The sequence below is a fragment of the Heloderma suspectum genome, chromosome 8 (genome assembly GCF_057233095.1).
Source record: "Heloderma suspectum isolate Gila_16-S chromosome 8, 16-S_ref, whole genome shotgun sequence".
In the NCBI taxonomy this organism is placed as follows: Eukaryota; Metazoa; Chordata; class Lepidosauria; order Squamata; family Helodermatidae; genus Heloderma; species Heloderma suspectum.
The window spans coordinates 25,661,512-25,678,385 of record NC_139465.1 but is presented as its reverse complement, the minus strand read 5'-3'; the positions used below and the strand labels follow the sequence as shown (position 1 = coordinate 25,678,385).

The following is a 16,874-nucleotide window of genomic DNA, read 5'->3' as shown; positions in this document are numbered from 1 at the left end:
CACAATTGGACCACCTATTCTTCTCACCCCCAACCAGGAGGACTTGCCAGTCACAGGTGTGCCATGTTTTCCCCCACTCCCATTTTGTTGGCCTTGGATGAGACACCTAGGATTATCACCTACTACTCGGCTCCTCTAGACTTAGGGTACCAGTCCTGCAGGGATGGGAACTTTACTACATATCACATCCTCCACTGCAGGGCTAGGCATCCTGGTGCCTTCCAAAGGTTTTGAATTACAACTCCCATAAGCCCCAGCCAGCATAGCGTGAGGGGTTACGGGAGTTGTAGTCCAAAACCTCTGGAGGGTACCAGGTTGCCTCGCCCTGCTCTACTGGCTCATAAAGCCTCAATGGTGGGCTGTGAATGAGAGCAGTGGGACCATAATCTCAAAGCATTCTGGATCGCAGAGAGAAGGGAAGTACTCACAAGGCTCCCCCACATGAAGGATCTCACAGAGCATGAAGGAGAGTTGGATGCTACTCCGGGCAAATGGGCATTCATGTTTATCTTCTCGGCTGCTGTTCTCAAGAATGAACTGAGAGAAAGGGGACAAAGTCAGAAAGCCTCCTCAGGCCCATAAGAGCCTCAGAAGCAAGGTTCAGGGAGGCAGCGAAAAGGGGAAAGGGAGGCCTTCCAAAGGCCATGCAACCACATTCCAGAAAATCCCTGGTCCAGCCTGTAGAGGTAGAGTCAGGGGCCTAGGAGGTAGGCATAGAACAGTGCTGGTCTGACCATGAAGAAGCAAAAAGCAGTTGCTTCAGACAGCAGATTCCAGAGGACATTGTCATCTTCCTATTTGTCACTCACAAGCTATAAAAACACACACAAACAAGCCTAAGTTCTAACTCAGCACATGGAAATGTCATTTTGACTTTTTGCATCAGGTGCAGAAATGTCCCAAGGCCAAAACTGGTGAGGAGTTAAGGAATTGGTCTCTTGATTCCAGATCAACTTTACGTCTATCAAGGAGGCCTCAAGTAGGAGTTTAAAATGGTCATGTGTGTAACATCAGCTTTGTTTCCTTACTCAGTCAGTCACCAGCAGTGAAGCTAGATAGCCACCTTTGTCCTCACCCAATCTTTTGAGCCTCAAATCTTTGCCTCTCTCGCAAGGCCCCAATAAACTATTCTTACAGGTCTTCCTTCAAAAACCAACATGTTTGAACATGATCTCAGGGAACATCTCCTCTCCTCAAATGTATGACATACACCTGCAATGAGGCCTTACTCCGGATTCCATCTCGTAGGGAGGCGAGCTTGACCTCCACCAGGAACAGGGCCTTTTCTGCTGCAGCCCCAATGCTGTAGAACTCCCTTCCAAAGGAGGTACATACCACCTTGTCCCTGCTGGCTTTCTGCAAACCTGTTTGTTCCCGTTGGCTTTTGAAAACTGAGATTTTGACTGCTGTATCCCATGTTTGGCTAATTATGGCTAATTTTGCTATCATGTTTTTCTTTCTGCCTGGTTTTAGTGAAGTGTCATTGGACTGATGCGTTTTAAAATGGTAAAATAATGAGACAGACTGTAAACCATGGTATACAAATAATTTCAAATAAAGAAGCAAATAAAATGACAAACTTCCAGTCCACATGAGAGATAGATTATAAGTGTGACCTGCAATGAAATGTTGCTTCTGTGAAGGGTTCCAGCCATACCTTTTTCCATGATACTCCATTCAATCTCCCCACCCTCCATTTTCCAGGACCCTCAGTATTCTGTGGCCACCAGTGGAGGCTGGTGGCTCCGCTTTCAGTGGGGCTGTGAATCCATTCTGAGTTTCAGTCAGAACCAGCCAGAACTCTAAAGAAGCTATCCAAGGTGCCGAATCCTAGCCCCAAAATAGGTTCAGCACCTTGGATAGCTCCTTTAGTGTTCTGGCTGGTTCTAACTACATCCCAGAATAGATTCAGAGCCCCACTGAATATGCTCTGTTCTTGTTGTGCTGGGAGGGAGGTGCTGGGGGGGCTTAGGTTTTTTCCCCTGAATATTTTTTGTACTTCTTCACACCTTGGGATTCCCCCCAAGCCTGCTGATACTTCCTTCTTATGCCTGGTTGGTGCCATTTTGGCTACATAAGGATCCATACTCAGACAATGAGTTTACTATTAGATATACATATTAGTATGTAGAATGCTGATGCTGGGAATATAAGAATTGCCATGTGAGGTCCAAAGGAATACTCCATCTAGCTGAGAGTCCAGCCTATAAATGACAGCCAAACATAGGCCTCAGGTTCGAAAGCAGGGCATGCTGAGTATACCCAACTCTATTTCTTAATTCCGAGCACCTGGTTGTCACAGCAGAAACCCAGAAAGTGGTAAGCAATCAGAAAAGAGGAATGGCCTCCCAAGAGAAAGAAGCCCTTAAGTTACCCTGCTGTAGGCACTTGGGAAGTGTCTGGAGAAATAGACCATGCTGTCCAGAGCAAGCAGCCCCGGCGGGATGCGGTGCAAATCCATTCCAGGGTTGCTGTTATTCTGAAAGGAAAAATACAATGCAACTTTAGGCCTTCTTGGGCTCTGGGCAAAAACACAAAGCCCAAACATACACCAAAAAACCAAAACAAAAATACACAGTACAAATGCAGCATTGTGAAATATGAGATCTATCTGTCTTTCTAAAATTATTTCTATGCTGCCTTTAATGGTGGAATGATGGATGATGGAGAAATTCGAGATGGACTAAAATGAGCTTGGATTTCTAAGAATTCAACCTGCGGAATCCACTGCATGTCACGTGCAGTCTGTGGACTTTCGGATTTTTTTTTCTTTCCCGAAATGTCTGCATATTTATTCGCAGGAAAATATGCAAGTTTCTGCTAAGGAAAAGCTGAATGGAATGGGGGGACAGTACACTAAATGTTATGGACTAAGGTAAATTACGTATATTGTTTCAAAACCTCTTACGTAATTATTTGCGTATTTTCCCAAATGACAAAAAAGATCTTTTTCGCATCTGTCTGTGAGCAGACAATGGAACAAAAGGTGCCCGACAATCCACGAAACACAGAGGGAGCGGATTTTATACAGTCCCTAGGTGGGACCCTAAACTGATTTACTTATAAATGTGTAGGCACATTTTAATGCATATCCACAGGCACAATACTCTGCAGACTTTGACCACTGGCATGGGATCCTGCCACCTGCAGCTTTGATTTTTAAATGTTTCTAGCCCTTAAGGTTGCAAATACACATTTAGAAATATAACAAGTGTCTGTTAAAGGCTCTAAAGCACATGTATCCTGATGACTGCCCGCCTCTAGTAATTAGCCTCCCCTTATCCACACCTCTCCCTCTTGCCTCTACCTTGTTTTTTGAAGGAAAAATACCACCACCACCCCAAAACAAGGGGAAAATCCAGTTTTTAAACTAATTCAAATGCTAGTTCAGAAAAACATATGCAAACTGAGGACATGTATACAAAATATAGATTTACACGTGTTGTACACATTTGAAACATTTATTCCAAGAGAAATCCATGCGGCATATAATCTTGATTTTCACGGTTCTCATATTTCTAAGACCATTTAGAGATACCAAAATCCCAATGATTTGCATTCTTTCCCTACTTTTAACTATTTTTAAAGGGGCTAAACAAATGTGTGCAATTAGAAAAGAGTCGACATTTTGCATAATGTGGAACATTTTCAACATGTTCAGATTATCAGCATTCTTTGGGAGCAGAGTTGGGTCACGAGTGGCGGATTTTGTCATGTAAAAGCTGGGGATTTAAAAATTTCCCCTTTTCACATCAACATGGCTGCTTGGCATTAAAGAGGGCTCCCTGATGCTACCCTCATGGCCAGTTCCAAGTCCTCCAGCTCTCAGCGAAGTGCCCTTTGGCAAGCCCTCTTCTTTGTTGCTGGGCTTATCCAACCGCAAGCAGCAGTGCTCCAAATAACTCCAGGTAGCTCGAGCTAACCACTAGTTTAATAAGAACGTAAGAACTTGGTCTGAGCCAGAGATATGCTGGCTCAGACCAAGGGTCCATCTAGTCCAGCATTCTGTTCACACAGTGGCCAACAGCTGCCCACAGGAAACCCACAAGCAGGACACGAGCGCAACACAACCCTCCTGCCCATGTTCCCCAGCAACTGGTGTACATAGGCATACCGCCTCTGATACTGGAGGTAGCCATCAGGACTAGCAGCCATCAGGACTAGTAGCGATTGATAGCCTTCTCCTCCAGGAATTTGTCTAACCCCCCCCCCTTTAAAGTCATCCAAATTGGTGGCCATCACTACATCCTGTGGAAGTACACTTTCACTATGTGAATTTTTCTCCCTCTCTCAAAATACTAGAACCCGGGGTTATCCTCTGAAGCTCATTGGTGGGAGATTCAGGATGGATAAAAGGGAGGACTTCTTCACACAGTGCATAGTTAAACTACAGAATTCGCCACCACAGGATGTAGTGATGGCCACCAATTTGGATGGCTTTAAAAGGGGGTTGGACAAATTCCTGGAGGAAAAGGCTATCAATGGCTACTAGTCTTGATGGCTATGTGCTACCTCCAGTACCAGAGACAGTGAGCCAGTACACCAGTTGCTGGGGAACATGGGTGGGAGGGCACTGTTGTGCTCATGCCCTGCTTGTGGGTTCCCGGTCGACAGCTGGTTGGCCACTGTGTGAACAGAATGCTGGACTAGATGGACCCTTGGTCTGATCCAGCAGGGCTCTTCTTATGTTCTTACGCTTTTACGTTCATATCCTAGCAAATTAAAGTAGTGATAGCTGAACAAAGCCACCTGGATGTGCTTAGAGCTTTGGACCAGAAACATTTTAAAGGGGGCCTAACAATGCAGGCATCACCAACGGGCCCTGCTGAAGTGCTGGGCCCCTGGCAGCTGCCCGAGGATACCTGGAGCTGACACCGGATCTGGCAACCCTCTCCACAAAACCTTGGAGCACTTGCTGCTCTCTTTCTTCGTAGCACAATCTATGCGACACTCACCACGAAGCCGAGCTTGCGGAACTCCTTGGCACAAAGGGAGTGTCGACGCTCAGTATTTGAGCTGCCCGTGGAAGATTCATTTTCGGACACAAAAGCCGCGTGGCGCAGCGACTGAAGGAGCTCCCTCTGTTCCTGTGCAAAGAACGGAACCGAGGTTCAACTTATTAGCTAGAGAGCAAGGAAACTGAACCTGAGCCCTTCTCCATGCTAAACTAGTCTTACGGTATATTTAAGCGCTCACCTGGTGACTACTGGCGACAAGCAACAGCATGCAGGCGAGCGAGCAGGCTAGCAGAGGAGGGACAGAGCATCTCGACCCTCTTCTGCACCTAGCATAGAAATGCGACGGACTGCTGGAGGAGGGACAGAGCTCTCCATCTCTCTTCTGCCAGCTCTTGGGAGGCTAGTAAAGCGAATTTTTCCAGGCAAGTAACTAGTGGCTTTATGTATAACCTGTGTCCCATGGAACTTCGGTTGCTCTTCTCCACCCATAATGAATACACAGGACAATTCAAGGCCAGCTGGAGGAAGAGGCAGGGTCAGCGCTTGACAAAACAAACAAACTTGGAGCCCTGCCCAGGTGCTTCAGAAAATCCTTGAAGCATTCAGAGTACAGAATCTCCTTCAGCCCGATGGCAGAATTCCACTTTGCAGGAGCTCTCATTCCAGTGGCAGGTGCAGCCAACATTATCAGCATATTTTAACTTAGCGCCAGTAACTAAGCCCTAGGAGAGGCATTTCAATCTTTTAGAATAAGGGGAAAAACTGCAAAAAAGCTGGGAAAGCACCCAAAGATCAGCACTTAGGGGAAGCAGGTGTGACCAGGGGAAGGAGCATGGCCTTCTGGGGAACCACAGAGGGCTGGATTGGGACCCCTGGAGCACCACATTTGGCCCCCAGACCTGAGGTTCTACACCCCTGATTTAGACCATGGCAAAGAGCCAGGAGATTGAAGTAGGCCAGCCCTCCCCAACCTGGTATCCTTCAGATATGTTGACTACTACTCCCATCTTCCCCAGCCACTATGCCTATTAGCCCTGCTGGCTGATGTGATGGGAGGTGTAGTCCAACACATCTGGAGGGCTCCAGATTGGCTAGGGCTATAGTAGACATCCATCCCCTTCATGGATCACTGCCTTATTGTGGCGAAGGGGCTTGTGCAACTCAGTGAAGCCATAAGCTATGCCGTGCAGGGCCACCCAAGACGGACAGGTCATGGCAGAGAGTTCTGACAAAATCTGGTCCACTGGAGAAGGAAATGGCAACCCACTCCAGTATTCTTGCCAAGAAAACCCCATGGAAAGTATCACAAGGCTAAAAGAGATGACGCCGGAAGATGAGCCCCTCAGGTCGGAAGGTGTCCAATATACTACTGGGGAAGAGCAGAGGGTATTTCCAAGTAGCGCCAGAAAGAGTGAAGTGGCTGGGCCAGAGCCGAAAGGACACTCAGCTGTGGATGTGTCTGGTGGTGAAAAGAAAGTCCAATGCTGTAAAGAACAATATTGTTTAGGAAACTGGAATGTAAGATCAATGAATCAAGGTAAGCTGGAGGTGGTTAAACATGAGATGGCAAGATTGAACATCGACATCTTGGGAATCAGCGAACTAAAATGGACAAGCATGGGTGAATTTAATTCAGGGGACCATCATATCGACTACTCTGGGCAAGAATCCCTTAGAAGAAATGGAGTAGCACTCATAGTCAACAAAAAGGTGGGAAAAGCAGTACTGGGGTACAATCTCAAAAACGATAGAATGATCTCAGTACGAATCCAAGGCAAACCATTCAACATCACAGTAATTCAAGTCTATGCCCCAACCACTGAGGCCGAAGAAGCTGAGGTTGATCGGTTCTATGAAGACCTACAACACCTTCTAGAACTAACACCAAAAAAAGTTGTCCTCTTCATCATAGGGGATTGGAATGCTAAAGTAGGAAGTCAAGAAATCACCGGGATAACAGGCAAGCATGGCCTTGGTGTACAAAATGAAGCAGGACAAAAGCTAATAGAGTTTTGCCAAGAGAACACGCTGATCATAGCAAACACTCTTTTCCAACAGCACAAGAGGCGACTCTACACATGGACATCACCAGATGGTCAATATCGAAATCAGATTGATTATGTCCTTTGCAGCCAAAGATGGAGAAGCTCTATACAGTCAGTAAAAACAAGACCTGAAGCTGACTGTGGCTCACATCATGAGCTGCTTCTTGCAAAATTTCGTCTTAAATTTAAGAACGTAGGGAAAACCACTAAACCATTCAGGTATGACCTAAATCATATCCCTTATGAATATACAGTGGAGGTGAGGAATAGATTTAAGGGATTAGACCTGATAGACAGAGTGCCTGAGGAACTATGGATGGAGGTCCATAACATTGTTCAGGAGGCAGCAATGCAATCCATCCCGAAGAAAAAGAAATGCAAGAAAGCAAAGTGGCTGTCTGATGAGGCTTTACAAGTAGCTGAGGAAAGAAGGGAAGTGAAAAGCAAGGGAGAAAGGGGAAGATATACCCAACTGAATGCATATTTCCAGAGAATAGCAAGGAGAGACAATAAGGCCTTCTTAAATGAACAATGCAAAGAAATCAAGGAAAACAATAGAATGGGAAAGACTAGAGATCTCTTCAAGAAAATCGGAGATCTCAAGGGAACGTTTTGTGCAAAGACGGGCATGATAAAGGACAAAGAAGGCAGGGACCTAACAGAAGCAGATGAGATTAAGAAGAGGTGGCAAGAATACACAGAAGAACTATACAGGAAAGATCCTAATGTCCCTGATAGCCATGGTAGTGCGGTCACTGAACTTGAGCCGGACATCCTAGAGAGTTAAGTCAAGTGGGCCTGAGGAAGCATTATTTATTTATTTTTATTTATTACATTTATACCCCACCTTTTTCCCCTTGCAAGGAACCCAAGGCGGCTTACATTATCCTCCTCCTCTCCATTTTATCCTCACAACAACAACCCTGTGAGGTGGGTTGGGCTGAGAGTGTGTGACTGGCCCAAAGTCACCCAGTGAGCTTCCATGGCTGAGTGGGGACTAGAACCCGGATCTCCCAGCTCCTAGTCCAACACTCTTGCCACTACACCACACTGGCTTACTAACAACAAAGCTAGCAGAGATGACAGTATTCCAGCTGAGCTATTTAAAATCCTAAAAGATGATGCTGTTAAAGTGCTGCACTCAATATGCCAACACGTTTGGAACACTCAACAGTGGCCACAAGACTGGAAAAGGTCAGTTTACATTCCAATTCCAAAGAAGGGCAATGGCAAAGAGTGTTCAAACTACCGCACAATTGCGCTCAGTTCACATGCCAGCAAGGTGATGCTCAAAATCCTACAAGCTAGGATTCAGCAGTATGCGAACCGAGAACTACCGGAAGTACAAGCTGGGTTTCGAAGAGGCAGAGGAACTAGAGATCAAATTGCTAACATTCGCTGGATCATGGAGAAAGCAAGAGAATTCCAGAAAAACGTCTATTTCTGCTTCATTGACTATGCTAAACCCTTTGATTGTGTGGATTACAACAAACTGTGGCAAATTCTTAAAGTGATGGGAGTACCAGACCACCTTACCTGTCTCCTGAGAAACCTGTACGAGGGTCAAGAAGCAACAGTAAGAACCGGACATGGAACAACCGATTGGTTCAAAATTGGGAATGGAGTACGACAAGGCTGCATATTGTCGCCCTGCTTATTTAACTTATATGCAGAGTACATCATGAGAAATGCCGGGTTGGATGAATCACAGGACGGAATTAAGATTGCTGGGAGAATTATCAACAACCTCCGATATGCAGACGATACCACCCTAATGGCAGAAAGCGAAGAGGATCTAAAGAGCCTCTTGTTGAGAGTGAAAGTGGAGAGTGCAAAAGCTGGTTTGAAACTTAACATTAAAAAAATGAAGATCATGGCATCTGGCCCCATCACTTCCTGGCAAATAGAAAGGGAAGAAATGGACGCAGTGACAGATTTTACTTTCTTGGGCTCCAAGATCACCGCAGACGGTGACTGTAGCCATGAAATTAAAAGACGCTTGCTCCTTGGGAGGAAAGCTATGGCAAACCTAGACAGCATAGTAAGAAGCAGAGACATCACCTTGCCGACAAAGGTCCATATAATCAAAGCTATGGTTTTCCCAGTAGTAATGTATGGCTGTGAGAGCTGGACTATAAGGAAGGCTGAGCGCAGAACAACTGACGCTTTTGAACTGTGTTGCTGGAGAAGACTCTTACGAGTCCCCTGGACTGCAAGGAGGTCAGATCAGTCAATCCTAAAGGAAATCAACCCTGAGTGCTCATTGGAAGGACAGATACTGAAGCTGAAGCTCAAATATTTTGGCCACCTAATGTGAAGAGAAAACTCCCTGGAAAAGACCCTGATGCTGGGAAAGTTTGAAAGCAAAGGGAGATGGGGACGGCAGAGGATGAGATGGCTAGATAGCATCACCGATGCAATGAACGTCAACTTGAGCACACTCCGGGAGAGAGCAGAGGACAGGAAGGCCTGGTGTGCTATGGTCCATGGGGTCACGAAGAGTCGGACACAACTTAACGACTGAACAACAACACAGTAGACATCCTTTCTTTGTATATTTCTATTTTTATTCACTTATTTCCCAATTTATCAGTATAAACCTATAAGGAGGGGAAAGAATATAGAAAAGAATATAAAACTGCACATAAACCCTGGGTAAATAAACAGCAACCAGGTAAGTGCAACAATTATACCAAAATCCCAATATTGGTTGCCACAAAAGACCAGATAAGAAATCCCCTTTAATAAATAAACCAGCCCTTCCCCACTGTTGAGGCCCTGCCTTCATTGGGAGCTTTTCTACAGGCATGAGCTGCACCCAGAGCAGAGCTCCAAGAAATCATCAGATGTTTAATAGACAAATGCAAGGAAAAGAGAAGGAGGGATATGCAGAAGAACAGGGTGAATGGTCCCAGGCAAGATCTACATTCCGGGCTTCTTCACACAATCACAGAAGAGCCATGGTGGCTTATTTCCCCCACCACACGTGTCGATTGCGTGCTTGGGGGGGATCTGCATAATTACCCTCGCCAGCGCAGCTTCCCATTTCAAGTAAACCCAGCAAGGGTGGCTTGTTGCCATGGTTAACAAGCCACCCCAGAACCCTAAAACAGCCCTTGGGTTCTGGGTGGCTGGTTACCGTGGTTAACCCTTGCCGGATTTGCATGCCATGTCAATCTGTGCCCGTGACGGCAGCGACTGGCACATGCAGCCGGGGAAATAAGCCACCCTGGCTTATTTTCCCCTCCATGACTGTGCAAACCTGGTCTCTGTGTTGAGTGAGAGCTTATTTCTTTGGGACGTTCTCTGGCACCTGGAGAGGATGGAAGGAAGCCTACGGTTGTATTAAAGTAAACTTCCAGATTTAGCAACAGCTCCGTGCCTTCCAGTCCTGACACAACTGTATCCTTCAACTCACTCCAGTGCAGCCATGCTGCCCCCACAGCCCCATGCCTACAGCAAAGTCCTACTCAGGGAGGGGGTGTAGTTGGGTGGTAGAGCCCATACTTTGCAGGCAGATTGTCCCGGGTTCCATCCAAACCATCTCCAGGTAGGGCTAGGAAAGAATACTGCCTGAAACCCCAGAGAGCTACTGCCAGTCACTGTCGATGCTGGGCTAGATGGACCCAGGGCCTGACTCAGTCTAAGGCAGCTTCCTATGTCCCTGTCAGCAGAGGCTGGTGTCTCCAAAGTCAGTGGGGCTGGGAACCTGCTCTGGGTTTCAGTCAGAACTAGCCAGAACCGTAAAGGAGCTATCTAAGGTGCTGAACCCAGTCCCAAAAATAGGTTCAGCACCTTGGATAGCTCCTTTAGGGTTCTGGCTAGTTCTGGCTGAAACCCAGAGCAGATTTCCAGCCCCACTGACATCAGAGACACCAGCCTCCACTGGTTCCTATATATTCCTCCGAGGTTCTGCAACCCTCAACCCCCCCCACACACAAAAGATCCCCCCGGCTACTTCTTCATTCAGCTGAAGTGAGGCCACATGCTTTACTCTACATCAGCTACGCCCCTCAAAGAAGAGCGGAGACATTGTTGTGAATCTCCCAGAGACCTTCAGCTATTGGGTAGCAAATAAATGTAATCAATTAATTAATAAGTGAGGAGAAGGAAACAGACCTGTGAATAGGGGTCCATTGGGGTCCTCATCCTGCGCTCCAGTAGGTTCAACGTGAGGGACTGCAGCACGTAGAGGTAGTGGGCCATCTCGTCCCCAATGGGCTCTGAGGCATGGACAATGTTCTAGAGAAGGCACCAGACAAACACAGCTGATTCACCCAGCCAGTCACCAGCGCTGGCCTGCCCTTGTCCCCTGAGGTGTTCTTCCAGCAACCCCGCAGTGGGGCTCGGCGAGGACAAGGTGTCCATCCGCCAAGGTGAACGTGGCAGGCGGCTGTAGGCGGAAGAAAGAGGAAAACAGAGACAGAGAGAGACAGAGAGCAAGAGAAGCGCAGAAACAACGAGCCAAGCCAGAACAAGGAGACACAGAAGCTAGACTTGTCATTCAAAACATCAGAAGCGGGAGCCTGGGGGTGAGAGCAAAGAAGGCGAAGACAAGAAAATGGTCGCCACGTGCATGCCCACCTTGTGGATAAATTGCCTGAGGTTCTTCTCCCCCAGATAGTCCATCATGTCCTAGAAATGGAAAGGAGGCGGTGAGATGTTCCCAAGCCTATCATGTCATCTTTCTTTGATCTAAACTTTTAAAAAATCTTTCTTTTATCTTGAGAGCCAATGTGGTGTAGTGGTTAGTGTGTTGGACTGGGACATGGGAGATTCGGGTTCTAGTCCCCACTTGGCCGTGAAGCTCATTGGGTAACTTTGGGCCAGTGGAGGCTGAACAATCTATATTAGAAATCTGGGCAAACTTTGACCAAGTGAAGGAAATTATTTCAACACAGGTCCTCCACTACATGTGGATTCTAAATTAAGTTGGGTGTTGGTTTGTTTTTAGAAGCTCCATGTGGGAAAAAGAAACAAACAGATCTTCACAAGTTACAGGAGAGATGGGGAGGTAGAGTGGTTAAGAGTGTCACACTAGTACTGGAGAGACCTGGGTTCAAATCTCCAACTAACTGTCAGCCTAACCTACCTCACAGGGTTGTTGAGAGGATAAAATGGAGAGGAAGAGCGTTACGTACACCACCATGGCTTCCGTGCAGGAGAGAAAAAGGTAGGATATAAATATAATAATGAATACATATATACATACATAAATTGGGCCTCCATGTGTGTGGGTGTTCCCAGCACTCCTGTGTGTAAGCATCCAAGTTCCAAATTCTATTATCAGTTGACACTGGGTAAAATCCATCATAAGTCCTACTAAGAGTAGACCCATTGAAATGACTGGGACGTAAGTTAGTCATGACTAAGTTAAGCTCCATTCATTTCAATGGGTCTACTCTATCTAGGACATATGCGAGATCTTACCCCCAGTTTCCTGCCAGCACCACTCCTTGAAATCCACAGAGTATTCGGCACTCTTATTTCTTTATTATGTTTGGGTTGGATCCTAAGTGAATCTAACTTGTAGGTCCCCCTGAAACCAATGGGATAATTTAGTCATGAATTAACCTAAGACCCATTGGTTTCAACACAACATCATTTCAACAGCTTTACTGTGGGTCTAACCCTATATGTTTCTCCCACCCTTCCTCTAAGGAGCTCAAAGTTCATCTCCTCCTTCCCATTGTCACAACAACCCTGTGAGGTAGGTTAAACTGAGAATTACCTGGAGATTTGAACCCAGGTCTCCCCAGTCCTAGCCTGACACTCTTAAATGCCGTACCTCACCCTCTCTCCTATAACATCAGAGTCGTAACATGTGAAGGTCTGCTTGTTTCTTTTTCTCAAACTGAGCTTCTAAAAAACCACAACACCCAATGTAACTTAGAATCTCCGCATAGCAGAGGACCTGTGTTGAAATAATTTCCTTCACTTGATCAAAGTTTCCCCAAGTTTCTAATATAGATTGTTCAGCCTCCACAAATATTGTGTGTTTGGGGGCCTGACGCTGGGGGCCGGACAGCCTCATTCCCACAGCCCCACATCATTCCCAAACAGACCTGTAGCTAGAATAGGTGTGCTCGCCTCTAGCTCTGCAATTACTGTGCATGCACAAAATGCCAGATCATTGGCGGGAAAGCGGGATTGGGGTTGGGTAGAGACTCTGCAGTCTACTTAGGGGCTCTGATTGGCTGTTCTGGATACGACCTGTTGCAGGCCCCTTACCGAACACTCTAACTCAGCAAGAGCTGCCTCTCTTTGCCCGGTCGCTGTATGCACACTGCGAGTCTTCGCTTCTTAGAGCCAGATTACACATTACATTAATCGTGCAGCACTAAGCCAAGGGTTAGCCTTTCCTTTACTCTAGTGCATGTGGCCCTGATTTGGATGAAACCTCCCATCCCACTATTTGCTTCCTGAAAGAAAAAGAAAGTTGCCATTGGTGACAATGGAGGCATTTCTCTTTTGTTAACCCCCTCCAAAAGGTGTGGGGGAGAGAATATTGGGAAACAAACGGTGCGGGGAAAAGGTTTAATTGTTCTCTCCCAGTGCACGGTGGTCCAGAGTAAGGAAAAAACTAACCCTCAGTTACACGCTATGTGATCAGCGTAACCTGTAGGTTGGCTCTTATCCCCTATCTATAGATCGGGAACCAAGGACCAGGGACAGTGACCTCACTCGGTGAACCCAGACTGAGTGGGTACGTTTCCCAATTGCAATGGCGGCACTTCTTAGGCCTGTTCCTCTTAAGTGAGAGTTTTCTTTAAAACAAATTCTGTCTACAATTTAAAGTTTTCCTAGTAGAGGACTTGCGAGTTGCATCCCTCCTTTCCCACCAAGTATCCAGCATTTAGTGAAGGGTTAAGCAACACGGTGCCCGTTGTCCCCAATACTCCAACCCCGGATACCTTTCTTGGCCACCACCAATGTGGGCCTCTCCCTCCCATTTTTTGTTTTTAATTGACAGATTTTCTTACTGGCAGCTGGGATTGCTGTGTACTCAAGTCCTTCGGGCAGGTCACTTGGAAAAAAGGAGCGTTTAGCGTGGAAAAAAGGTGGGTCGGGGAGACATGACAGAGGTGTACAAAATTATGCATGGTGTGGAGAATGTGGGTAGGGAGACATTTTTCTCCCTCCCTCAAAATACTAGAACCAAGTGGGGTCATCCCATGAAGCTGATTGGTGGGGGATTCAGGAAAGAGGAAAGGAAGGACTGCTTCACACAGCGCATACTCAAACTATGGAATTGGCTACCACAAGATGTACTGATGGCCACCAATTTGGATGGCTTTAAAAGGGGGTTGGACAAATACGTAGAGGTGAAGGCTATCGATGGCTACTAGCCCCTATGGCTATGTGTTACCTCCAGTACCAGAGGCAGTGAGCTTATGTACACCCATTGCTGGGGAACATGGGTGTGTGGGGGTGCTGCTGCACTCATGCCCTGCTTGTGGGTTCCCGGTCGACAGCTGGTGGGCCACTGTGTGAACCCACTGTGGTGGAGTAGCTGAACCCTTAGTCTGATCCAGCAGGGGTCTTCTGACGTTCTTATGTTCTTAAACACTTGTCCTTTCCCATGGCAGGATTTTGTGGCAGTACTCAGGACAGTTTCACGAACTGCCAAATGTGCCCATGGCCCAAAACTAGTTGCTGAACCCCTGATTTATGCATGTGCAGTAGTTGCACTACTGGAGGTTGTGGTTGCAGACCGGCTCTAGTTACAAGTCTGTTTGGGAAAGAATTGGGGCCGTGGGGATGATGCTGTCACACACACACACAAATATTTGCTGCCGCTACTAAAGATGGGTGGGAGGGGGCTCTACCATCTCCTATAGAAAGGAAAGATGGGACCAAATCATTGGGCTAATGATTTTGCTCCCCTAGATCTACTCATCCTTTCCTAGTTTTTGGCTCAAGTTACAGGAAGCCAGATTCTGGCTGAACATCAGGAAAAACTTCCTGACTGTCAGAGCAGTAACCAATTACCTGGGGAGGTGGTGGGCTCTCCCACACTGGAGGCATTCAAGACGAGGCTGGACAGCCACCTGTCAGGGATGCTTTGACTTGGATTCCTGCATTGAGCAGCGGGTTGGACTCGATGGTCTTGTAAGCCCCTTCCAACCCTACTATTCTATGATTCTATGAAACCCCTCCTGGGTACAGCCAAATGCAATGGGGCCAAGGCTAACCCTTACCCTCCTCTCTGAGTCGCTGGCATTGAGGAGCAAAGCGATAAGAAGAGCCATGGCTTTGAGCTGCAGCTGGCGATTCATCCTAAAAGAAAGGGCAGGTGAGCCAAGGGTTAGCGGCATTCAAATGCTGGAATAGCCTGACCCTCACCACAGCCCCCCGCCCCCTCACCAAGGTCCCTCAGTGTGACAACCGAATGGGGACTCCACTCTCAGAGGCAACATCAATCCCTCTGTTTACCAGGGATGGTGAAATAATCTGTAGCAGATTCGAATGAGTTCAGATTTCTATAAATCCTGCCTGTGGATTCTGCAGAAGACTGGCTTTTTCTGCGTCATGCAGACCTGCAGACCGTTTTTTAACTGGGGGGGGGGATTTGCACAAATTGCTGGTGCACACTTGCATAAATGGAATGAAATTCTCATACATCCTCCACAAAAATCCGATTCCATCAATGAGCAGGCAGTGGAACAAAAGATGCCTGCCCATCCATGAAACACAGTGGAACGAATTTAACAAAATCTGCTGGTACATGAATGACCGCTTGAAAAGAGACTGGGCCCTGTTGCTCAGCTCTGACTTGCCTTCCTGTATAGCAGTGGTGCAGAACCACAGGCCCGGGGAACAAATCCAGCCCTCCACCATTCCATCCCCCTCCTTTTCTGTCCCCTGCCCTAGATATATCGTACTTCTCCAAACTTTGCAATTCTTTCAAGCCTGATAATACCTCCCTCTTGTCTGTGGGTGATACTGTTTTGGCTGCATAAGTAGCGGCATCCCCAGCCTCAACGTGGTAAATAGGGATGTACGGATTTTGTTAAATTCCCCAAATGGCCTCACTGCCTTCCCTCGGCCCACTCTCTTCCTCCTTGCCGTTGTTTGGCAGTTTCTCAGCTTTTGTGCAGTTCTCCCACCCACCCCACTCTAAAAGGCTGAAGTGCCTCTCCTAAAGCTTAGTTACTGGTAGCAAAAGCTTTAAGCTAAAATATTTTGGCTCCGCCCGTTTTGCCTTTGGCTCCGCCCACCACTGCCTCTCTGAAATGGCATTCGGCTCTCGGGCTGACAGAGGTTCTGCACCCCAGCTGTACAGAATAAGAGCCTCGGTCCCTCTGCCCCACCACACACAGTGGGCGGCGCTGTTAGAGAAGCATCATGTGAACACCCAAAGGGCCCTGCTGGATCAGACCAACGTTCCACCTAGTCTAGCCTCCTGCTGTCCCACAGCGGCCAGCCAGATGCCTCTGAGAAGGGATGGGATGTACGTTTGTTCCTGCATCCAAGCAATTAAGCTGAGCAGGGCAGAGATGGAGGGTGGCGTTGGCACCTGGGTGCAGGAAAGCTACCCGGCTTTGTTTCGTTTTGTGCTTACACTTGCAGAAGGACGATGAGGCGCTCCAGAGTCACCTGTTGCTTGACCAGCTCAAAGAAAGTGCGGCTGGTGGGCACCATGTTCTCCAGGATGGCCAATGAAATCTGCTGAATGGAGGCATCCATCGGGATAACGTTGACATAGCTCACAATCTGCAGCCAGGGAACAGGAGGTCACAGAAGCATAGCGCTGGGCGGGAACAAAGCCCACTTAACTTGAGAACGTAAGAAGCCCACTTAACTTGAGAACGTAAGAAGAGCTCTCCTGGATCAGACCAAGGGGCCATCTAGTCCAGCATTGTCTTCA

At 47.2% G+C, this 16,874-nt stretch overlaps 1 protein-coding gene across 5 annotated transcripts in view; it reads right to left on the bottom strand.

The window, feature by feature from the left end:
• The window catches only part of ELMO3 (engulfment and cell motility 3), a 43,730-nt gene that overhangs the window by 15,138 nt on the left and 11,718 nt on the right, over nt 1-16,874 (bottom strand). For all 5 annotated transcript variants that reach the window (XM_084813233.1, XM_084813231.1, XM_084813228.1 and 2 more), the window contains exons 8-14: nt 16,569-16,720; nt 15,205-15,283; nt 11,588-11,638; nt 11,123-11,245; nt 4,956-5,087; nt 2,375-2,479; nt 429-537 (exon numbers count right to left, since the gene is read on the bottom strand). In XM_084813233.1, coding sequence (XP_084669359.1) covers nt 429-537; nt 2,375-2,479; nt 4,956-5,087; nt 11,123-11,245; nt 11,588-11,638; nt 15,205-15,283; nt 16,569-16,720 — 751 coding nt within the window. The remainder of the gene's footprint in view (nt 1-428; nt 538-2,374; nt 2,480-4,955; nt 5,088-11,122; nt 11,246-11,587; nt 11,639-15,204; nt 15,284-16,568; nt 16,721-16,874) is intronic.